The sequence below is a fragment of the Bos grunniens genome, chromosome 21 (genome assembly GCF_055505025.1).
Source record: "Bos grunniens cultivar Pamir isolate PY7600 chromosome 21, Bosgru_T2T1.0, whole genome shotgun sequence".
Lineage (NCBI taxonomy): Eukaryota > Metazoa > Chordata > Mammalia > Artiodactyla > Bovidae > Bos > Bos grunniens.
The window spans coordinates 13,331,852-13,355,929 of record NC_141185.1 but is presented as its reverse complement, the minus strand read 5'-3'; the positions used below and the strand labels follow the sequence as shown (position 1 = coordinate 13,355,929).

Below are 24,078 nucleotides of genomic sequence, written 5' to 3'. Positions count from 1 at the left end.
TATAAAACATTATTGAAAGAAATGAAAGGAGATCTAAATAAATGGAAAAACATCCTAAGTTTATGCTTGAAAGATTTAAAATTTTTAAGGTGGTAATAGTCCTCAAATTGATCTATAGATTTCATGCAATCATTGTGAAAATCCATGCTAGATTGGGGGGGGGGCAGTTTGTTTTTTTCTTTTTGCAGAAATTGACAAGCTGATCCTAAAATTCCCATGGAAATACAGGGGACCCAGAATAGCCAAAACAATCTTGAACAAAATTGAAAGACTTCCTGACTTCAAAACTTATTACAAAGAAATAATCATCAAGACTGCCTGATAGTGGCATGGGATAGAAATAGAGCTCAATGAACTAGAACTGGGAGTCCAGAAATATGCCCAGACATTGCAGGAGATGCAGGAGACATGTGTTCAAACCCTGAGTCAGGAAGATCCCCTGGAGGAGGAAATGGCAATCCACTCTGGTATTCTTGCTTAAAATATCCCATGGACAGAGGAGCCTGGCAGGTTACAGTCATGGGGTCACAAAGAGTTGGACACAACTGAGCATTAAAAGAAAAAGAACTTAAAGATCAATAATTCTTGGTAAGGGTGCCAAAATAATTCAATGGGGGAAGGAATAGTCTTCTCAATAAATGGTGCTAGGAAAGCTAGATAGCCATATTTTTTTAAAAAAGAAGTTGGACCCTTAATTCACACCACATATGAAACTTAATATGAGACAGACTTAAACGTAGTAGCTAAAAATATGAAACTCTTAGAAAACATAGGTGTACGTTATTTGTGACCATGGTTTCTTATATATATCAATAGCAGAAGTAGCCAAAAAAATGAAAATTAAAAAACAGACTTCATCAGAATTAAAACCTTATGGGATTTATGGGATCTATGAAGTAAGCTGAAAAACTCCTGGAATGGGAGAAAATATTTGTAAATTATATTTCTGATAGGGATCTAGTATCAGAAATATATAGTTCTATATATAGAACTATAGAACTCTCAGAACTCAACAGTAAAAAGACAACCCAGCCTTTAAAATGGGCAAAAGATCTGAGTCAACAGTTCTCCCAAGATTTATAAATAGCCAATAAATCCATGACAGATACTCACCATTATTAGTCATCAGGGGAATGCAAATCAAAACCACGGTGTGATACCACTCACCACTCAGTAGAATGGCTATAGTTAAGAGAGACAACACTAATGTGTTGGCAAGGATGTGGGTATATTGGAAACCTCATATACTGCTGATAGGAATGTAAAATGGTGCAGCATCTTGGAAACCAGGCTGGAAGGCTTTCAGAAGGTTAAATGTAAAGTCACCGTTGTTGTTGTTCGGTCACTCAGCTGTGTCCTAACTCTTGGTGACCCAGTGGACTGCAGCACGCCAGGCTTCCCTGTCCCCCCAGAGTTTGCTCAAACTCATGTCCATACTGCACCATGCTGTGCGGCGCATCAGTTCTAGTTATAACTCCTAGTTACATATGCAAGAGAAATGAAAACATATGTCCACAGAAAAACTTGTACATACATATTCATAAGAGCATTATTCATAGTAGCTTAAAAGTAGAAATAATCCAAATATCCAAGTGATTAACAGGTTAAACAAAATATAATATATTCATATAATGGAATATTATTTGGCCATAAAAGGGAATGAGACACTGTTCATGCTACAACATGGATGAACTTTGAAAACATTCTGCTAAGTGAGAGAAGCTGGGCATGAAAGGCCACATACTATGATTCCAGGTATATAGGATGTCCAGAATAGGCAAATCTACAGAGAGAGGGTAGATCACTCATAGAGCTTGAGAGGAAGAGAAATGGGGAATATTGGTAATAGGGAGGGGTTTTTTTTTCAGGATCCTGAAAATCTTCTAAAATTATATAGCCTGAAGGAAATGGCAACCCACTCCAGTATTCTTGCCTGGAAAATCTCATGGATGGAGGAGCCTGGTAGGCTACAAACAGTCCATGGGGTCGCAAAGAGTCGGACACGACTGAGCGACTTCACTTTCACTTTCTAATATACTAAAACCACCTAATCATACACTTTAAAAGTGGTGAATTTTATATCTTTATTATCTCAGTTTTTAAATCGAGTCAATCTAGAATGGTGTTTCTCAAGCTGGATAAGCAGCATAAGTAGCACCAGGGAACTTGTTACAAATGCAAATTCGTGAACCACCTCGCCCGCCAACTCCAAAGCTGCCCAATCATTAGCTCCAGGGGATTCTGATTTATACTGCAGTTTGAGAACCACTGGTCTTAGACCTATGCTTTCGTGTAAAGACTCCTGGTTTACCGCCCATGAATACTTCATCCAGTAGCACACACCCCCTCATACCACAAGTTAACCACTCTAGGTAGTTAATTGTCCACATTATTTTGTTTGAAGTTTTTCATTAGCAACTGCATCTGTTCTTAATATTTTGCACCAGTATGATTAGCCATCTGTTTTGTTAGAGTTCATTTGTAAAGATATTTTTTCACATAATTGTGATTTCCTGCTTCAAAAAAGAAATCTAAGAGGGAAAGAAACACCAGCAGCTCTTCTTTCTCTTGCTTATGTTTGCACATCAGAGTACACAGTGAGCGTCTCTCAGATACCCTCGACATTGCACTTGAAGGATGGCAGCTGGTGGTGGTAGGGAGGGGCTCTTTGTCAGAGGAGTGTCCCTCAGGATAAACACTGTCACCCTATAGACCCCCAAACTCTTATCACTTTGCCCCATAAATTAGTCTAGGCTTGATGTTACAGAAATCCAACTCAGGTTGGTTTAAGCCAAAGGACCCACAGTGGCCGATTCACCGGGAGAATCTACCTTCAGGCAAAGCTTGACACTGGGCTCAAGTGGCTGCAAGACCCTGTCCATTTCTCAGCAAGGCTTTCCCCTGCACCAGCTTCATCCTCAGGTAGCTGGCCAAGATGACCACCAGCCGTCTAGGCTTATATCCCACTGGGTTAACCCAGCGTACATACAAGTGGTGCCTCTGGCTGACTGAGGATTGCATTGGGCTGCATGTAGCAGAAAATTTAAGTGACAAAGACTTCACCTCAAGGGGTTTATTTTCAATCACATAGTAAGTCCTGCGATTAGGGAGTCGTACTCTGTTATACCATTGGTGTTCCATTTCCATTCCTCCCTCCTTAGCAGGTGACTTTTGTCTTCAAGTTTGCCAAGTGGCTCCTGTGGCTTGTATGTTCATGTTCCAGGCAGGAACAAGGAGGAAGGACAAAGGACAAGAGGTGTGTCCATACACCGTCTCTTCTTATCAGGAAGATAGTCACATTTCTGGAAACCCCACCACATAGACATCTACTTACATCTCATAGTCCAGAACTGTTCCGTGGCCACTCCTTCCTGCCAGGAAGCCTAGGAAATTAAGGGTTTTAGCTGTGAACCTACTGTCCAAAGCAAAATAAGGTTCTGTTAACAAGGAGGAAGGGATAATGGATATTATAGACAGTGATTCTCAGCAAAATCCACACATAAGTCTCTAAAGGGGTTATCCACTCAAGCCCAAACCTGTGTAAGCCACTCAGCGGCAAGGGTTGTTGACTTGTGCCCTGGTAGATTCTCAGAACCCAGAATAGTGCCAGCACAGAGAATGAACACACTAAGTGTTTATGGAATGCACGGTTAGCCAAGCTTGACTCGCACACCCCACCCATAGAGCTAGGAAGTAGAGTCGGCCCTCCAAACCATGTGAATGATGTGGCGTGAAGGGTCAGTTCCCTAAAAAAAAATTAGCTTGCTGTTACCAGTAAGGGGGAATGGATGCTGGGCAGGCAAGTACAATAAATGCCCAGCACAACCTAGCATTGCTCCGGCTAGCCAGTTCTTAGAGATAGCAAACTACCCATCCAGAACTACACTTTTCATTTGCAGACTAACCAAGCCTGAGCCCAGTATTCTGAATCACCGGCCTCCATCTGGCTGTCACACGCCAGGAGGCTCTGTTCCCTGGTGCTGATCAACCAGGGTCCCATCTGGCTCTCTCACTGCAGGAGGCTCTATTCCCTTACCCTAATCACCCATGGTCAAGTACCAGATAACTGGAGACAGCCCTGTCCCCCAAGAACCTCCTGAGATTGTTCAAGCAAGCCAATCCTAAGCCTGCTCACCCTGCCTTGCATTCGCTCCTGGAAACCACAGCAATCATTTCCGTGTTTGGTGTCTTAAAGTGCCTGATTAAACAATGTAGATGCTGAAGGCCAGAGGAAGATGGGGGTGGGGGTGGGGGGAAGGGGCACAGCATGATCACTGTGAATGTTTTCCACACTTGGACCATGACCCACAGTAATAATTATCTTGCGCACACACTCACGCACACACACACACATATACATGGATATCTATAAAAAGGAACAGAAGTCTTCAGAGTAATATTTAACTCACTATATACCGTAGCTATAATACTTTTTTCTTTTTAGGGGAATACTAGATGCCACCCACTTAATTGATTTCACAATCCCATCCACTAATGGGTCTCATCCAACAGTTGAAAAAAGGCCATAGAACAGGTCAAATGGAGCATTGTCTCTTAGTAAACAATTGTGGGCCTTGAGGCCTGCTAGCTGAGTGGGGCCAGATCAGACGTCCAAACCAGATGTGAAATCCATACTAGGCAAACTGACATCAGATGCAATTCGGTGCCTGTGAAAATAAGAAATTATCCTTCTGCTGTGGCATGTATATGTACCTGCAAAGACGCTCGTAAGCCTGTAAGTGGCCAGGTTTACAATTCCCCAAAGTAAATCCTTCCCTTATATGCAGGGTTTTAGGTCATTTATGGGGATGCCCTCCTTCTCTGGCAGCCTGGATGAGCTGGGATGTGAGTTGAAATTTTGGACAAACTAATCAGGAAAGCTTTCTTCTGTTTGTGCAAGGATTACAAAATACAGAAAGGTGTATGTAGAGGAAGATCTGGGAAGATAGATGTTTTTCTAGGTGTAGCATCTAGAATGAATTTGCTGATTTCTAGCTAACCGTATTTTCTTGATTCATAAACAGACTGGATGTTTTTTCTTAGCAAATACTATTTTAGTGACTTAGGAAGATTCAAGCACAGGTGTTCAGAGCTAAAACTGCTATTGCCAGCCTACTTTGCAATTTCTTTTTTATTGAGCTATAATTTATCAACCGTAAAATTCATACTTACAAAGTATACAAGTCAATGTTTTTTTAGTATGTTCACAAAGTTGTGCAACATCACCACCATATAATTTTTTGATTGTTTATTTATTTTTGGCTATACTGGGTCTTCCCTGCTGCACGGGCCCTGCACTGGCAGATAGATTCCTATCCACTGTACCACCAAGGAAGTCCTAGCTTCTTTCATTTCATACAGTGTCTTATAGGTTCATCCATGCAATGTAGTATCAATGCTTCATTCCTTCTTATGCATGAAAAACATTCCATTGATTTTGTTTATTTTGTTATTTTATTATTTGTTATTTTATTTAAAAAAATGCTACATTTTGTTTATCCATTTGTAACCTCATGGTTATTTGGGTTGTTTCCTCTTTGGGGCTGTTATGAAAAAATGCTGCTATATATATTTGAGTACAGATTTTTGTGGGACGTATTGAGGAACTGCCTACTGTTCCTGCCTCAAACTTCCAAAATAGTGTTGAATAGAAGTTCTAAGAGCAGACATCCTCATCTTGTTTAAGGTTTTCAGCCTTTCACCATTAAATGTGATGTGAAGTGTCGGGTGTTTGTGGGTGCCCTTTATCAAGCTAAGGAAATTCTTTTCTATTCCTAGTTTGCTAAGTGTTTTATCATAAAAGAGTGTTGGATTTTGTATCAATTGAGAGGATTGTGCTTTTTCGTTCATTATTCTGTTAATGTGGTTTATGATTGAATTTCATATGTCAAACCAACCTTACCTTCCTGGGATAAATTCTACTTGGTACTGGTGTATAATTCTTTTTATGTGTTGCTGGATTCAGTTTGCCAGAATGTTAAGAATTTTTGCATCTATATTCATAAGGGATATTGGTATGTAGTTTTGTTTTCTCTTAATGTCTGGCTTTGGTATCAGGGTACTACTGGCTTCATAGAGCAAACTGGGAAGTGTTCTCTCCTTCTTGATCTTTTGGAAAACTTTGCAAAGGATTCATGCTAATTCTTCTTTAAACACTTGGTGGAAATACCCATGAAACCATCTGGTCCTGGCTTTACCTTAAGGGAAGTTTTCTGATTACTATTTCAGTTTCTTGCTATGTGTCTCTTGAGGTTTTCTCTTTCTTTTTGAGTCAGTTTGTTTCTGTCTTTGTGGAATGTTTTTTCTGTTTCACCGAGGTTACCTAGTTTTTTGGCACACAGTTATTCATAGTGTTCCTTAATAATTCTTTTTATTTCTGTAAGATTCATGGTGGAATCCTTCTTTAATTCCTGATTTTAGTCATTTGAGTCTTCTCTCTTTTTTTCTTGGTCACTCTATCTAAAGATTTGTCAATTTTGTTAGCTTTTTAAGAACCAATTTTTCATTTAATTGGTTCTGGGATTTTTTTCCTATTTCACATACTTCTGCTTCAATCTTGATTATTTCTTTTCTTCTTTTTTTGGACTTAATTGCCTGTTTTTTGTTTCTTAAGTTGTAAAGTTAGGTCACTGATTTGTGTTCTTTCCTCCTTTTTAATATAGGAATTTATAGCTATAAATCTCTAAGCACTGATTTCACTGCATTCCATATGTTTTGGTGTGTTCTCTTTTCATTTTCATTCATCTCAAAGTATTTTCTAATTTCCCTTATTATTTCTTCTTTGAACCATTGGTCGTTTAGGAGTGTGTTATTTAATATTTACGTATCTGTAAATGTTCCAGTTTTCCTTCTGTTATTAATTTCTAATTTCTTTCCAATGTGGAAAGGTTGTAGAATAAACTTTACATGATTTAAATCCTTCTAAGCCTTTGACTGTGTGGATCACAATCAACTGTGGAAAATTCTGAAAGAGATGGGAATACCAGACCACCTGACCTGCCTCTTGAGAAACCTGTATGCAGGTCAGGAAGCAGCAGTTAGAACCGGACATGGAACAACAGACTGGTTCCAAATAGGAAAAGGAGTACGTCAAGGCTGTATATTGTCACCCTGCTTATTTAACTTCTATGCAGAGTACATCATGAGAAACGCTGGGCTGGAAGAAGCACAAGCTGGAATCACGATTGCTGGGAGAAATATCAATAACCTCAGATATGCAGATGACACCACCCTTATGGCAGAAAGTGAAGAGGAACTAAAAAGCCTCTTGATGAAAGTGAAAGAGGAGAGTGAAAAAGTTGGCTTAAAGCTCAACATTCAGAAAACAAAGATCATGGCAACTGGTCCCATCACTTCATGGCAAATAGATGGGGAAACAGTGGAAACAGTGTCAGACTTTACTTTTTTTTGGCTCCAAAATCACTGCAGATGGTGACTGCAGCCATGAAATTAAAAGAGGCTTCCTTCTTGGAAGGAAAGTTATGACCAACCTAGATAGCATATTCAAAAGCAGAGACATTACTTTGTCAACAAAGGTCCATCTAGTCAAGGCTATGGTTTTTCCAGTGGTCATGTATGGATGTGAGAGTTGGACTGTGAAGAAAGCTGAGCGCCGAAGAATTGATGCTTTTGAACTGTGGTATTGGAGAAGATGCTTGAGAGTCCCTTGGACTGCAAGGAGATCCAACCAGTCCATCCTAAAGGAGATGAGTCCTGGGTGTTCATTGAAAGGACTGATGCTTAAGCTGAAACTCCAGTACTTTGGCCACCTCATGCAAAGAGTTGACTCATTGGAAAAGACCCTGATGCTGGGAGGGACTGGGGGCAGAAGGAGAAGGGGACGACAGAGGATGAGTTGGCTGGATGGCATCACCAACTAGATGGACATGAGTTTGGGTAAACTCTGGGAGTTGGTGATGGACAGGGAGGCCTGGCGTGCTGCGTCACAAAGAGTCGGACATGACTGAGTGACTGAACTGAACTTAAAGGTATTGATGCCTGTTTTATGACCTAACATATGGTCTACCCTACAGAATGTTCCATGTGAACTTGAGAAGGTGTCTTCTTCTTGAATGTTTTTCATCAGATATGCAAAGTTTTTGAGCATGAGTTCTTCAAGTATTCTTCCTACCCCCTTTTCTCTCTCCTCTTTTTTTTTATATTCTCATATGCACACATTGGCATGTTTGATGCTGTGCCACAGGTCTCTGAGACACAGTTCATTTTTCTTTACTCTGTTTTTGTTCCTGAGACTAGATCTCAGTTCACCTGTCTCTGAGGTCATTGATATTTTTCTTCTTCCTGCACAGATTTGCTGTTGAGCCCCTCTAGTGAAATTTTCATTTAAATTATTGTACCTCTCAACCCCTCTCAACTTTCTGTTGGTTCTTTTTATAGTTTTTACTTCTCTGATGATATTCTCTGATGAGAAATCATTCCTGTACTTCTCATTTATTTTTAAGACATATTTAAAACTTCTTTGTGCACAGTTTAAATCAGCTATTTTTAAATACAGCTGATTTAAAGCCTTTGTCTAGTAAATCCAATGTCAGAGATAGTTTCTATTAGCTGCTGTTTTCATGTGTATGGGCTGTATTATCTTGTTTCTTTGCATGTCTCATAATTTGTTGTTGATGAAAATGCACATTTAAAATAATGTAACGTGAAGTAATAATAAGAAATCAGGTTCCTTCCCATTCCCATGGCTGTTTGTTGTTGCTTTACTATTGTTGTTGTTGTTGTTTGTTTGGTGACTTTTCTAATTCTGTAAAATCTATATTGTTTGTTGTGTGACCCCTGAAATATCTGCTAATGATTACAGAGATTTCTTTAGATGCCTGGCTCGAAACAAGTCTCCTTCTCTTTGCTGGGTTCTGTGTGTGTTTGGGGGCACGCCTTTAACACTCAGGCAGTTTACAACTCCACCTTAGCCTTTACTTCTTGTTTTCTCAGAGTCTCAATGTTAGGCAGAAGTGAAAGATTAAGGTGTTCTCAAGTCTTTCCTGCATGCTCAGCTGCCCAGTCCTGTCTAACTCTTTACGACCACATGGACTGGGGCCTACCAGACTCCTCTGACCATGGGATTATCCTGGCAAGAATACTGGAGTGGATTTCCTCCTCCAAAGGATCTTCCCGACTCAGAATCAAATCCGCATCTCCTGCGGCTCCTACATGGGCAGGCAGAATCTTTACCACTGAGCCATCTGGGAAGCCAAGTCTTTCCTAAGAATGCAGATAACCCTGGGAACAGCCCTACGCCGGTTATAAACTTTCGTATTCCTAGAACTACCTGGGAGCTTTTCCAAGTCCTCTAGGGATATCTCATTCCCAGCTTTTCCTTTTAAGCTTTTTCATTAACCTATTGTTTGTCCAGCTGTTTTCCGCCACTGCAGGCAGCACAGTTTTCAACAATTGTCTCTGATTGTTTTCAACAAATGCCCTCAAGGAAAAGGCTATTCATACTGGGTGAGCTCTGATTCAGGTAAAATAAAGACACCTTGAAAGCAGGGTCTTCCAGGAAGGCAGCAGACAGGTCAGATAATGCTAGTCCTCTGGGAACAGACTTGGAAGGAACTCTAATCCTGTCCTTCCCCCTCTGGTGGATGCCAGGCTCCTGGTTTTTCAAGACTGCTCCAAAGCTGATGAAAGAAAATGAAAACAAGGCAAGTTAAAACTCTATGAAGTTCACTGTTCTTAATTTTACCCAGATTATTTTCTTAAATAAACACTCCCTGGATGGCTACAAGGCTTTGGTTAATTTCCAGAGTTCTAAAACAAGTTGACTCAAACCCTTTTTGCTAATGTTTTCATTGCTTTTATGGAGGAGAGAATTTTCAGAGGTCCTTCCTCCACCAAATCTTTGGCATTACCCACAAGCCTGCTTTGAGCGTGCATGTGCTCAAAATACCCAGTGGCTTATTAAGGATAAGCCACCTATTAAGGATAATTACACTATGCTTGTACTCAGTGGCCACTTCTCCTCAGTTAAATTGTTTGTGGATTCCCTTGGTAGGGGTCAGTGAGGTCATACCTGTCAGCAGAACACCACTTTTTAGTCTTGCATCTGCCACTGGTGGAGTTTATGACCTTGGAGCAAATGAGCTGAGATTTCTAGAGCACCTTCTTGGCCAAGTTCTTTGTGCTGGCTGTTTTATATACATTGTATCATGTCATTTTTGCAACAACCAAGAAAGAGGTATTGTTTCCTTTTAACAGATGAAGAAAACTACTAAAATGCAAAATGCTTAGCATTATGCCTGCTTCACGTAGCAAATATTCCCTGCATCAACTATTGGGTTGTCACTTACATCTGTTATTATCAGAGGAGGAAGTGGAGTTGAGGGGATTGCTCAAGGTCATTTGAATTCCAATGCACGTTTGACTCCAAAGCCTATTCATACTCAACATCCCATTCCAGCTGTCCTGTACAAATTTGTTCCAGCTCTGGGTCTCATTTTCCTCACCCTGTCAAATGAAGGATTTGGACTGACAGTGGTTATTCAGTCAACAAGCACTCAACCGTTTTGCTGCGATCACTTCCAGGTTGACAATCCGGAGGCGTGGCGTTCTGTGGAGTCCGTTGCTGGGAGTCATATTCGTAGCATTTTCTTGTTTGGCATGGAAAGTAAACCTGCAGGTAGACTGATGGTGTGTAACCTAGTGTTTCTCCCCCTTCTGGCTCCACCCCACCCCTCTGCAGAGGCAAGAGGGGACAAAGTCAAGTGGGTGTTCACCTGGCCGCTCATCTTCCTCCTGTGCATCACCATCCCCAACTGCAGCAAGCCCCGCTGGGAGAAGTTCTTCATGCTCACCTTCGTCATCGCCACGCTGTGGATCGCTGTCTTCTCCTACCTGATGGTGTGGCTGGTGAGTGGCGGGAGAGGGGGTGGACCGTGCGGACAGCCCCTGCCCGGCACCTGCCGGAGGTGGGAAAGCTAGGATCAAGAGTGACTGCAGGCACTGCTGGATCACCTTCAGCAACTCCTCTACCTTGAAAGACCTTGGCTTATTTCTCAGCAGGAAGGGGTTTCAGCAGAGTCATTTGAAGCTGTGCTGTGTATCGGGGATGCCCAGGTAGACACAGCATGGTCCACAGTGTCCATGGGAGGGAAGGTTATCTTCACATGGACAGCCTGGGACATGCCACCCTGGTGTGATGGGAAGAGGAATGTGGCAGGGATGGCAGACACTCTCTAGAAAGAGCTCTGGAGGGCTAATCACTAGGCCCCCTTCCTTTTCAGCATCCATAGAGGAATGTGATGGAGACTGGAGTCGGAGGGAGACAAACACCAGGCGGCCCTTTCTGTAGCCCCTGCCCAGGGATGTTCGTCCCCCCTTCCTATGTCCAGGCACAGATATAAACTTTAGGTAAACTGTTCTAGTCCTCACAGCAACCCAATGGGGTAAGCAGTTTTATTGTGCCCATTTCACAGATGAGGAACCTGAGGCCTAGAGAGTGAGTCGTTTGTCCGGTTAGTTAGGCAGTTAACAACTACTGCACAACTAGTTACACAATTACTGAATTCTAGAGTTGGGATTAGAACCCGGGTATTGATCCCCAGAGTCTAGGATCTCAACCACTCCCCTGAATGGCCTCTCAGTTTGCTCTTAGAATCTCCAGGAAAAGAGGCTTTGGCCTAGCCCCTCTGGCCCCACATGACTGCTCCCTGGGCAAACGTTTCACTGGCTAGGTGGGGCCAAACAGGAGCCCCCTTCTTCTCACTCTGTATATCATCTTGTGGGGTTCCCCCTCTTCCTTTCACCCACCTGGGGAGCCTGTGAACAGCAAGAGAAGTGGGTACAGAACCTCTGCATTTCTATTGTGAAGTTCACCTGCAAGCCACTCACACCTCAGTAGTATCCATGCAGCCATTTCACTCTCCTCCTAACACGTGATGCCACCTAACACACAGGGCACAGGTGTGTGTTAGCCTCAGAGGCACACAGGCAACAGGCTCTTAACCCAAGAGGAACAGTTTGGTGGGAGAAGAAGAGCTGTGGGGTCACATGGGACTGGCTGTGAATCCTGGTTCTCCCCACTGGAGCCATGAAACCTGGACAGGGGACTCAGCTTCCATGAGCCACAGTTGTCCCCTCTGCGAAATGGACATGATCGCCACTACCTGCAGGTTATTGGGAGAGGAAAGGGTTCTGTTCAGGCATCAGGTGTGAGCTAGCGACATAGCAAATTGATCATAACAGTAAAGATCAGCTATGTTCACCATGACGTGCAGCCGACACTGCTTCCAAGCTTGTTCAGATAGAGGTTTAAATCCCCATAGATGCCAAGGTGTGTGTGTGTGTTTTCTTATGTAGAAAAGAAGTTGCAAATAGCTACTAACAGACTCCCCCCACCACCGAAAAGGATGACAGTCAAAGATGTTGTTGTTGTTCAGTCACTGAGCTGTGTCCAACTCTTTCTGACCCCCATGGACTTTAGCACTCCAGACTTCCCTGTCCTTCACTATCTCCCAGAGTTTGCTCAAATTCATATCCATTGTGTTGGTGGTGCTATCTAACCATCTCATCCTCTGCTGCCCTCCTCTCCTTTTGCCTTCAGTCTTTCCCAGCATCAGGGTCTTTTCCAATGAGTCAGCTCTTGGCATCGAGTGGCCAAAGTATTGGAGCTTCAGCATCAGCACTTCCAATGAATATTCAGCCTTGATGTCCTTTAGGACTGATTGGTTTGATCTCCATCCAGTCCAAGAGACTCTCAAGAGTCTTCTCCAACACCACAATTGGAAAGCATCAATTCTTCAGCACCCAGCCTGCTTTAGGGCCCAACTCTCACATCCTTACATGACTACTGAGTAGGGTTAAAGGCCAGCCCATGCTTACATTTGATAAAAGGATCCAGCAATTTCTTTTACTAAAGTGCATTCCACAAACAATATTGCAAGTGAAAAAAGTATTTCATGACATTTGAGTGGGTGTGAGAATTAGGGAAGATCAAATTAATGAATGTGTGAAATTTTTTCTTCTTTTTAATTAATGAAAACAACAGTATTGTGAAATCAGTTCTACTAATTAGCTGTGAGGTAGGACATTGAATAACATTCCCATCCCCCTCGCCTTGTCTTACAAACCCCATTCCTGCTTCTTAAAAGAGTCTTGGCAGTGGCTTGGCCAGAGTCATAGGAACCACCTTGCTGCGGCACTCTTACCTGTGATTTGGAACTTCAGCTGGCCTCAGTTTCGGGTAATTGAGTGGTTTCCACAGTAGAAAGTGGTAAAGACAACAGTGCCATGTTAGCCTGATTTCTGTGAAAGCAAGATACGCCCGGGGCCAGGCGCTTACTTTCCTCATGGGGGCGCCAGGGAGCACTGAAGTCTCACCTGCCCATTTTTCCCCCACCATCCTTCACATCTCTCACCCCTAAGGCTTTGGGGAAAACGATTCTTGATTGTCATTATCCAAAGGGAGGGAATCTCAAAAATAAGCCATCTGATGCAACACCTTTGCCCAACTGGGGAGACTGAGGACCAAAGAGGAGGTGTGACTTCAACAAAGTCAGGTGGATCATCAGCCCAGCTCTGGACTTGGCTCTGCTTCCCTTTCTGAAACCTCAGCATCAGGAGTTCAGAGGGCCCCAGGCTGGAGTCCAAGGATAAGCCATACTCAGGTAGCATCTCTGGTCCTGAATGCTTGGAGTGTGTTCAAGTGTTAGTCACTCAGTCATGACCAGCTCTTTGTGACCCCATGGACTATAGCCTGCCAGGCTCCTCTGCCCATGGAATTCTCCAAGCAAGAATACTGGAGTGGGTTGCCATTGTGTGCACACACATAGAGCCTTCCTTCTGTCCTTCCACCCTCCAGCTTCTTAGCCAGGTAGTCCAGTGATATAAGGAAAGGAAAACAAAGGAAGCACCTTCATTATTGCCAGAATAACCCAGGCTCCTATACTTATGACATCTGGTATCACCCATTAAGAACATGTCAGCCACAGCCAGTGCTTGTGGAGACCTCCCTCTTGGTCAGTGTGGGTTAAGCACTGATACATCAGCTCTGTGTCTTTGTGTCCTCAGTCTTCTCCTTGCACAGCCCAGAGCAGGCCAGTCAGCACACACACCGCCCAGTTCCTGGCAATGCTGAACTGAGCACTGTCTTTGGGGGGTCGAGCATCTCCAAACCCATCTGCAAGCTTTGTCCTAAGAAGGATATTGTTTTAGTCCACAAGCTCTGGCTTCATTCCAGGGCTAAGCTCTGCCCTTGGAAAACACACTTCATCTGGGCTAATCATTCACATTTTCTGTGCCCCCATAGATTGCAAGATGAGTAATTGAAAGTGAAGGGAAACACACATCTATGGATGTCTCATGCAGCCCATTCACTGTCACCTCATCTTTTCTCTTAATCCTCATTTAAAAGCCCATTTCACAGATGAGGGAACTGAGGCTCAGAGAAGTAAACTAGCTTACCCAAACATTTGCTGGGACTGGAGCCATCAGCTGACATGTGAACAACCCTGAAAGATCCTGCTGTTCACATTTTCTAGATGGGGAGGTGAGCCATCTAAGGGGTGTTTTGAGTGAGGTTGTCCAAGTGCTTCTAGGGCTTTCCATTCAGCTGCTGCTCACCATTTCCTGAGTGTCAGGCATTTATTAGAGGAGTTATGTGACCATGCTTCAAGATCATTAAAAGCCTGTATACCCTTCAATCCAGTGATTCTATTTCTTGGAACTTTTCCTAAGGATATAATAGTAAGATGAGAACCCAGAGATGTTCATACAAGACAACATGATGCTTCAGAGGGAGGATATATATGTACTTATGTATGTATGTGTGTGTGTATATATATATATAAAACACACACATACATACACTCACAGCTGATCTGCATTGTTGAATGACAAAAACCAACACAACTTTGTAAAGCAGTTATCATCCAATTAAAAAAGTATGATGGCAAGGTTGGAGTGCAGGCTTTAGAGTCAGAAAGAGTTGGCTTGGAATCCCTGCTCTGCTGCTCAGCGACCTGACACCCACCTGCATTGTAACTTCTCCCCCTCTGACCATCGTTTCCTTGGGCAAAATAACGGTGCCTCCCTCAGCAATGGGTGGTGCCTAGAGCAGATGAGATTGTGAAAGTGAAACACATGGAAAGGACCTGGTACATAGGAGGTGCTCAGTAAATGTTACAACACGGTGATATTTTAAGAACTAAAACAAGCCATTTCCTATCCACCGGTGATGGATGGACAGGAACTTTTACAGCTATGCAGTGGAATCCACGCACCAGTGTAAAATAAGACTGTAGATGATTATTTATGATGGCAAGATACTCACATTGTATCATTGCGTGAAACATATAGTCACAAAATATGTGTTGACAGTATAATCTGATTTCATTTTTTTCTAATACAAACACCAAAAAGAAGGTCAAGGATATATTCTAAAGCCCAGGGATCAAACCCAGGTCTCTCACATTGTAGGCAGATTCTTTACCAGCTGAGCCACAAGGGAAGCCCAAAAATACTGGAGTGGGTAGCCTATCCCTTCTCCAGGGGATCTTCCCAACCCAGGAATTGAACCAGGGTCTCCTACATTGCAGGAGGATTCTTTACCAACTGAGCTGTCAGGGAAGCCCATATTCTAAAGCAGGGGTTTTCAAACATGGTTCCCAGGTCAGTAGCCTCAGGGTCTCAACCAAATAGGAACTTGTTAGGAATGCAGATTCCTGGGCTTTACCCCAGATCTCCTGAATCAGAAACTCTGGGGGTGGGTCCTGGCGGGTCTTATTTTAATAGCTCACTACAGGATTTCCTACATTTTCAAGTCTAAGACTCACTGGCTCATAAAAAGTGTTAATAGTGGTTGTCTGAAGGTCTTGAGAAATGGTAGGTGATTTTTACTAATACTTTCATTTGACTTTTTTTCTTTTTAAAACAGTAAACCCAGATTACTCATGTAATCTGGAAAAAAGAATACTCAAAAGACAGTTTTAAAAAAAGAAACCATATTCCAGATTTTTCTGTTGGATGCAGGAGTACTATGTTTAAAGTTAAAAACTCTGAGTTGTAAGCAGGGTTTTCAGGGGTGCTCCTCTGTGAGTTGATGTTTCCCCCCTCTTCTGCAGGTGACTATTATTGGATACACCCTTGGGATCCCCGATGTCATCATGGGCATTACTTTCCTTGCAGCAGGCACGAGCGTCCCCGACTGCATGGCCAGCTTGATTGTGGCGAGACAAGGTACGAATAGTGTCTTGGGCCCCCAGCCGTCGGCATTGCCAAGTGGGCCCATCCCCCTGCCTGCGTTACGGTTCATAGCTCTCAGGACTGGTAGTCACCAAGTCCCACCGTGGAGGAAACAGTGATGACTGGAAACCATGGTATAGATTCCATCCATGGAGAGAATCACTACCAAGATCACCTCCTCTAGGCCTCTAGAAGCATCTGTGTGGATGGGAGCTCCCTGGTGCCCTAGTGGTTAAAATTCCAGGCTTTCACTGCAGGAACTGAGGTCCCACTAGCTGTGTTGCCAAAAAAAAATGAACTTGTTCTGACATCACCAATGTGAGTGAGATTGAACAGAGTGGGAGCCCAGAATTTTTATAGCAAATGCACTAATGTTCTGATCCCAGACAGGCCAAGTGGGGATATCCTATGTCTCCAACTATTTTCTGATTCTTCTTCAAATTCTAGAACTTATGTAAAGTTATGGTTTGCTTGGTGGATTTTCTTTGGAGCTAAGTGCTTTGGGGGTGAGCAGGCTAAGGAGCAGCGGTATACTCCTCGATGGCAGAACAGAAGGGCTGTGAAGAGCCAGCCTTCCTCTGCTGCTCCTTTGCTACCAGTGAGATAGCATCCATGCCTGAACGTCTACCGACCTTCCTCCGTAGACAGCAGTGTGAAAGTGTGGGAGGCAGGAAGGGCAAATAGTGGAGTGAAATCTCAGAGGAGACAGGAGGGGAGAGAAGTGTCCAAACAGAAAGTGGGTTCAGAAAGGAGGAAAATGTTTTATTTCTTCAAGATGAAAGAAAGCTTGGTTAGTTGGCTGATCGGTCCTGAGAAAAGATGAAATGAGGGGAAGGGAAAGGTGGGAGAATGTTTGGCAGGAGGCTGGAGCCTCATGGAGAAAGGCGACAGCTGGGGACGGCAGCAGAGGGGGTGGAATTGAACTGAGTGACCTTTGAGGTGACTGTATTCATTTCCCGGGGCTGTCATAACCAAAGTACCCCAACTGGGGTGACTTAAAACAACAGAAATGGATTCTCTGGTCCTGGAGGCTACAAGTCCAAGGTCAAGGTGTTGGCAGGACTGTACTTATCTGGGGGCTCTGGGAAGGAATCCTTCCCTGTTCTCTGCCAGCTTCAGGGGGTTCCAGGAATCCTTGGCTTGTGGCTACCTCCCTCCAGTGTCTGCCTGTGTTTTCACATGCTGTTCTTCCCTCTGTGTGTGTCTGTGTCCAAAGACATACCAGCCACCGAATTAGGGCCCACCTTAATTCAGTATGATCTCGTTGTATTGGATCACATCTGCAAAGATTCTATTGTCCAATTAAGTCATGTTCACAGGTTTGGGTGGACACAAGTGGGGGCCGCTATTCAACCCAGTACAGGGAGGAAAAGGAAAGCCAATAAGCCCTGAGAGCCTGGCTGACATTCGGGGTTGTGAATTTGGGTGGGGTTCCAGCATGAATTTGGAGTTGTACCAGCTCCCAGGACACACAGATGAGTTCATCCAGAGCTGGGGGTGGTTGGGTGGACACAGTGGAAGGTCAAGGGGCCAAGAGAATCTGCCGTTTAAACAACTGGCCTCGGAGTCCAGGCTAGTGGGTCAGGAAAGGGGTCATAATACAAGAAGATTAAGAACTTGGAGGGGAGGGTCCCAGTGTAGTCCAAAGGGGCTCTGTAGGAACAAGAACAGGTGGGGTATCATCTCAGAGTGGCTCCTGTGAAATGTAGAAAGACAGAAATGGAGGAAGGCTGACGTAGGGGTGGGAGTATATAGCTGTCCTAAGGGTGATGCTGATGGGAGTGACAGAGGATCCCGCAGACAACATTAAACATAGATTCTTTATGGCGGAGGATGCAGAAACCTCTGCCCAGAGCCCCCTGCATGAGGCAGAAGCAGTGCAGTGAGCTCTAACATGCAGAGACTGCATCCTGGGCTCCCTAAAGCCTCATAGCCCATAATGTGGTCCAGGCTGGCAGCATCGGCTTGAGAGAAATGCAAAGTCTCAGGCCCCATCCCAGCCCCACTGAACCAGAGTCTGCTTTTCAGCAAGACCCCAGCGAGTTGTTTGCTCTTTTTCGTCTATTAAAAAATATTTTATTGGAGTATAATCACTTTACAATGTTGTGTTAGTTTCTGCTAAACCACAAAATGAGTCAACTGTGTGTATATGTATGTCCCCTCCCTCTTGGACCTCCCTCCCACCCCAACCCACCCATCTAGGTCATCACAGAGCACCGAGCTGAGCTCCCTGGGCTTTGTAGCAGATTCTCACTAGCTATCTATTTTACACATGGTAACAGATACGTGGGCTTCCCAGGTGGCTCAGTGGTAAAGCATCCACCTGCCAATGCAGAAGACACAAGAGACATGGGTTTGATCCCTGGGTCGGGATGATCCCCTGGAGAAGGAAATGGCAACCCACTCCAGTATCCTTGCCTGGGAAATCCCATGGACAGAGGAGTCTGATGGGCTACAGTCCCCGAGGTCACAGAGTCAGACATGGCTGAGTAACTGGGCACACACACAGTATATATATGTCAATCCTAATCCTAAGTATACATCTCTCCAAAGAAGACACACAGATAGCCACAGAGGCACATGTAAAGATGCTCAACATTACTAATTATTAGAGAAATGCAAATCAAAACTGCAATGAGGTATCAACTCACACTGGTCAGAATGGCCATCTTCAAAAAATCAAACAATACATGCCAGAGAGGGTGTGGAGAAAAGGGAACCCCTCTTGGACTATGGTTGGTGGGAATGGAAATTTGAGTCGTGTGCTCTCCAAGTCTGAGAATTGCTGCTGAAAGATTCCTTAGGGGGCTGCACCCACATAGAGCCCAGCATCCAACCTGAGAACACGCTCACTATTCTTGCCCAGACCCGGGCACCTTGGTTCCTCCTGACCCATCCAGCTAGGGCCTGCCTCCTCACCAGGGACGACTAGCTGGCCCAAAACAGGAGCGGCACGTTCCTGTTTCACAAGATCCCGGGAGACTGGAAGGCGGGTTTCCCAGAGATACTGGCCGCAGTAGGAATAAGCTGCCAGGATTTTGAAGGCGCTCAGTTAGGTGCCCAGGCAGACAGGGAGGGAGCTGTGAGGCCCTTGGGGAGACACTGTGCTCTGGAGGTCAGTGGATGCCAGCAACAGGGTGGGAGGAGGTAGCCTGGCTAATACCTGGGGGCAGGTGGTCGAAAAGAGGTGAGGCGGTCGTCCAGTTGCTGGTCTGAGTCTCTGCAAGCTGCTCAGTGACCAAGGTGACGTTATGGTTATAGGCACGTGCATTTCAGATTTGTTCTTTCCACGGATGTTTGTGGCCAGATTATGACAGTCGTGTTGAATTTGGGCTAGGGAGCCAGGTTAGAACAGATTTCAGCCAGCATTAAAAATTTGTTTTCTAACTTTTGGTACCTCTCAGTTATTGAGTTCCTAAGATTGTTTGGCTGGTAGGAGACAGGACAGTGGGGCAGGAGGGGGAAGGTAATGACATGGCCCCTCGCCTCTAAGATGCTTCTAGTCTGGCTGGGGGCAAAGAGTCCACTCTTGGGAGACCAACCAGGCCTAAGACCTGCTGCTCTGTCATCCGGGTCAAGTTCATGTTGCCATCGCCTGGGTCACAAGTATGCATCGAGGACAAGGCACCCTCCCTCCCAGAGAAGGTGGGCATCCCAAATAAGGAGAGGCACATAGTGGGTCATCCCAGAACACAGGCTGACACCCCTAGCAAGAGACATAATGAAGGGCTCTGGGTTAGTTTCCTAGGGCAGCCATAATTACCGCAAACTGGGAGACAGGAAAACAGAAGAAACCGACTGTCCCACAGTCCTGGAGGCTAGAGGTCAAGCTGTTGGAAAAATATGGTTCTTTCTGTCTGCTCCAGGCCTCTCTCCTTGGCTTGTAGGAGGCGGTCTTCATGTTCAGCTGGAGTTCTCCCTGTGTGCAGGGCTGTGCACAAATTTCTGCTTTTCATGAAAACACCAATCATACTGAATTAGGATTCATCCTTGTGTTAACCTGATTACCCCTGTCCGATTCTTTGTGACCCCATGGACTGTAGCCCTCCAGTCTCCTCTGTCCATAGAATTCTCCAGGCAAGAATACTAGAGTGGGCAGCCATTCCTTCTCCAAGGGATCTTCCCAACCCAGGAATCGAACCCAGGTCTCCTGCATTACAGGCAGATTCTTTACCATCTGAGCCCCCAGGGAAGCCCTGTAGAGACCCTGTCTCTGAATAAAATCACATTCTGAGGTATTGGGGGTTAGGAATAACCTGTCGGTTGTCCCCCGCAGGCCTTGGTGACATGGCGGTCTCTAACACCATAGGAAGCAACGTGTTTGACATCCTCGTGGGACTTGGCATACCGTGGGGGCTGCAGACCATGGTTGTTAATTATGGGTCCACGGTAAGTTCGTCTCACTTCCTTAGTGAGATGATGCTGGACACTTGTGCTTCACAGGGAGCGAACATGGTGTTGGCCCTGCAGCTAGGAGCTCCGGGGGGGGCGCTGCCCCGTCTCCTCTGCAGGCTGGCAGCCGCTTTGTGTAAAGGAGTCCAGAGCAGCCTGGGGGTGCCTGCAAGAGGCCGCCCGTGTTTGCCTGGAACTCACAGGTGCTTCAGCTGTGAACACCCACCTGTTGCTTCCAGAGGAGGGAAAGGATAAGCCCAAGTGCAGTGGGCTCCCAGAACAGATGGGCCTCTGAGCAGCCCAGAGGTTCAGGGCGTGTGTGTTTATTTCTCCAGGTGAAGATCAACAGTCGGGGTCTGGTCTACTCCGTGGCATTGCTGCTGGGCTCCGTCGCTCTCACCGTGAGTTTTTACAATTCTAGAATGGTAGTTTGACACACACGTGGTTTCCTTCAATTCTGCACAGTCTCTGAATTCTTCCCCTTGGCCGTGAGGGATAAAGCTGAAAAAACATATAAATTCACAGATACCCCCAGACACAGTTTGTGCCAAGAATGTTGGCATCCACCACTACACTTTTCCCTAAGCTGGTGAGAAGTCCCCAGAAGGAGGGACTTACATTTCCTCTCTTCTTCCTGCCCGGTCTGTCTCCCCTCAATGATGCGAGTAGGAGACACGTTCCCCCCACCCCCAGTCTATTGGAGCTGCCTTGGGGGCATGATGGTCAGGGCTTGGGGATGGTACATGGTGACACGGAGGTCTCCTTATTCCACAGGCCCCGAACTGTGGTAAACAATGCCTCGGCTTAGTTTATTCCATCCTTACAAGCACCTGATGATTTTCTACTTTACAGAAGAAATTAAGGCTCGGGAATTAAGTAACTTGTCCCAGATCACAGGGGTAGGAAATGGCTATTTGCCATAACTGTTCTTTCCCATAACTGTCCCATTAGTGCTATTGCTTAGAAAGGAATCCCTTCTTCATGGACCCCACATTTCTAAAACCTTTTAATGAGGACTCATATCCACTCCCTTCATGAAGTCTGCAGGGATAGGAAAAGCTGGGATTTGAACCCCAGTTGGTCTGTCTGTAAGGACCCACAGCATTGGAGGTAACTATGATTCAACTCTTGGGGAGCCTTGATTCATGGATAAGAAAGAAGGTAGTTTCAGAATGGAGGGGACACGTGTATACCCATGGCTGATTCGTGTCAGTGTATGGCAAAACCCACCACAGTATTGTAAAGTAATTAGCCTCCAATTAAAATAAATTAATTAATTTTAAAAAAGAAAGAAGGTAGTAATAGGTAGGCAAGTATGAAACGAATGTAGAAAGAGGAAGCATTCCAACCCTGTCACACATACACACACGGTCCAAGCTGAAGCTGTCCAGACTGTGGGCCAATGGGAGCCTTGAAGGTTTTGCTGAAGAGGGTTGAGGATGCCAAATTCTAAAGCAAAGGAAGGAGCCAGTGGCAGTCCCCAGTTGTCACTAAAGAAGGCTTGGGAGGCCTGTGCATCCCCAAAAAGGAACGTGCCTACCAGGGGAGGGCCTGTCCCCTGAGGACAGCTGCTGTGCCTGCCTAGAGTCAGCATCCTTTCATCAGACGAGTCTAAAGCCTACAGGGCTCATTCTGATCAAACCAATGATACACCCGGCAGCACCCCTCTGTTCTTGTCCACAGTTTGGAGGAAGTTCTGGGGTTCACCGTTCGTGTGTAATTTTCCAGTAAAAGTGCCATTTATATTTCTCTGCTCCCCGAGCCCAACACTCGCTGTCTCCTTCTAGGTCCTGGGCATCCATTTGAACAAGTGGAAGCTGGACCGGAAGCTGGGGGTGTACGTGCTGGTCCTCTACGCCGTCTTCTTGTGCTTCTCCATAATGATAGAGTTCAACGTCTTTACCTTTGTCAACCTGCCAATGTGCCGAGAAGACGATTAAAACGGAGCCACTGCCCCCCGCGCGGGAGCTGTTCTGGACACTCCGGCGCTGGCGTCCTTTTTCCCTGCCCCTCCCCACCACAGATCTCTCCTGCATCGGCCGCCACCGTCCGTTCTTTCATCCATGGGAAGAAGGCGCCATCGTGGTCTGTGTCTGGTCATGGGCCAGGCTGCGGGCGTCATCCTCCTCCTTGGAGTTCTGCCCCCACAAAAAGGCAAGATTCAGAGGCCGCTGTTGGAGCAGCTTCGCAGACCTCCGAGCCGCCGGCCATAGGGGCGTGGCATGTATCTCCTCTCGGACGCCTGGATCAGAAGGACTTCTGTATGTGGGTTGTCTTTCTGTCGCAAGGCAGCCTCGGAAATGAGGCAGTCGGTGAACACAAGGTCTCCTGGGGCAAGTGCAAAATAGGAGCGTTGTTCTTAAGGGGCCCCTCTGGACCAGAGGGTGTGGGTTCCTTGGGCAGCATGTACTCCTTAGAGCTTCTGAATCCTGCTGGAAGCACTCAAGGTTTGGAGAGAGCAGGCTCAACCTGTTGGGAGTTTGGGGCCGTGACAACAAACACTCCACCCCTTTTCCTGGACAAATTTGGAAGAATAGAAACAGTTGTTCACAGCAGAAGAGAGAAAACAAGTGCATACTCTTCTCATTTTCATTGATACATTCAGAGAACGAGCAATGACACAGTCAAAATAAAATGTCAGCTATAGATCATCATACTTGAAAAATACCATCGCATACAAAGGACCTTGATGGGGACCAGAAAGGTAATACTTATGGGAAACAAATCCTATGTGTATCATGTTGCGTTGACGCTAAGACGTCTGGTTTGGAACATAGAGAAAGTAGAAGACTAACATCTAAATGGGTGCTAACTCAGAGACACAGTGGAGATAGGGCTTTACAGCCATTCATTCCAGACCTGTGGCCTGGGACGCGCTGTCAGTTTGGGTTTGTCGTTTCTTTGTTAATGCCCTGCCCTCACAGTCACCCTGTTCAAAGACCCAATTGTTTATATGCCCAACAAATTTCATAGCCTGCTGAACTGGAATGCGTGTGCCAGAGGTAATGGTTAATGACAAGAAGAGAGATTTCCTGCAAAACCACCAATTGCTCTCTGGTGAGCTGGAGGCAAGTATGGAAACCGTAACTTGGAAATTTTTAGAGCTAAGGTTCTTGAATCTTGTAGTTTGCTATGCATGAAAGGCCAAAGATGGGAGGTTAATTCAAAAATAGAAACATTAAACAATTTTGACTGCTTCCTAGCTCTCAAATATATATTAAAAAGATTTACGAACACAAACCATTTGTGGTTTCTGAAAAGAAAGCACAATTCATTTTATAGAGAGGTGTTCTTTTTTATTTTTTTTTAATGTTTCTATTGCAAAGAGTCTATCAGATTTGATGCACTTTTAATACTGGGCTATTTTGCACAGAAGACTGTATGGGGAACGCCCCCATGATGGTATGAGGAAAGGAGGGTTTTAGTGATTCACTGATAATTAATCATGGGTGATGAGTGTAAATCCAATAGCTGATTCTTTCCCGAGAC

General features: G+C 45.0%; 1 protein-coding gene across 1 annotated transcript in view; it reads left to right on the top strand.

Moving 5' to 3' along the window:
• The window catches only part of SLC24A4 (solute carrier family 24 member 4), a 190,932-nt gene extending 167,103 nt beyond the window's left edge, over positions 1-23,829 (top strand). The window contains exons 13-17 of the mRNA XM_086363181.1: positions 10,700-10,866; positions 16,077-16,191; positions 20,474-20,586; positions 20,925-20,990; positions 22,377-23,829. Coding sequence (XP_086219307.1) covers positions 10,700-10,866; positions 16,077-16,191; positions 20,474-20,586; positions 20,925-20,990; positions 22,377-22,529 — 614 coding nt within the window. The 3' untranslated portion in view covers positions 22,530-23,829. The remainder of the gene's footprint in view (positions 1-10,699; positions 10,867-16,076; positions 16,192-20,473; positions 20,587-20,924; positions 20,991-22,376) is intronic.
• Positions 23,830-24,078: the final 249 nt, after the last annotated feature.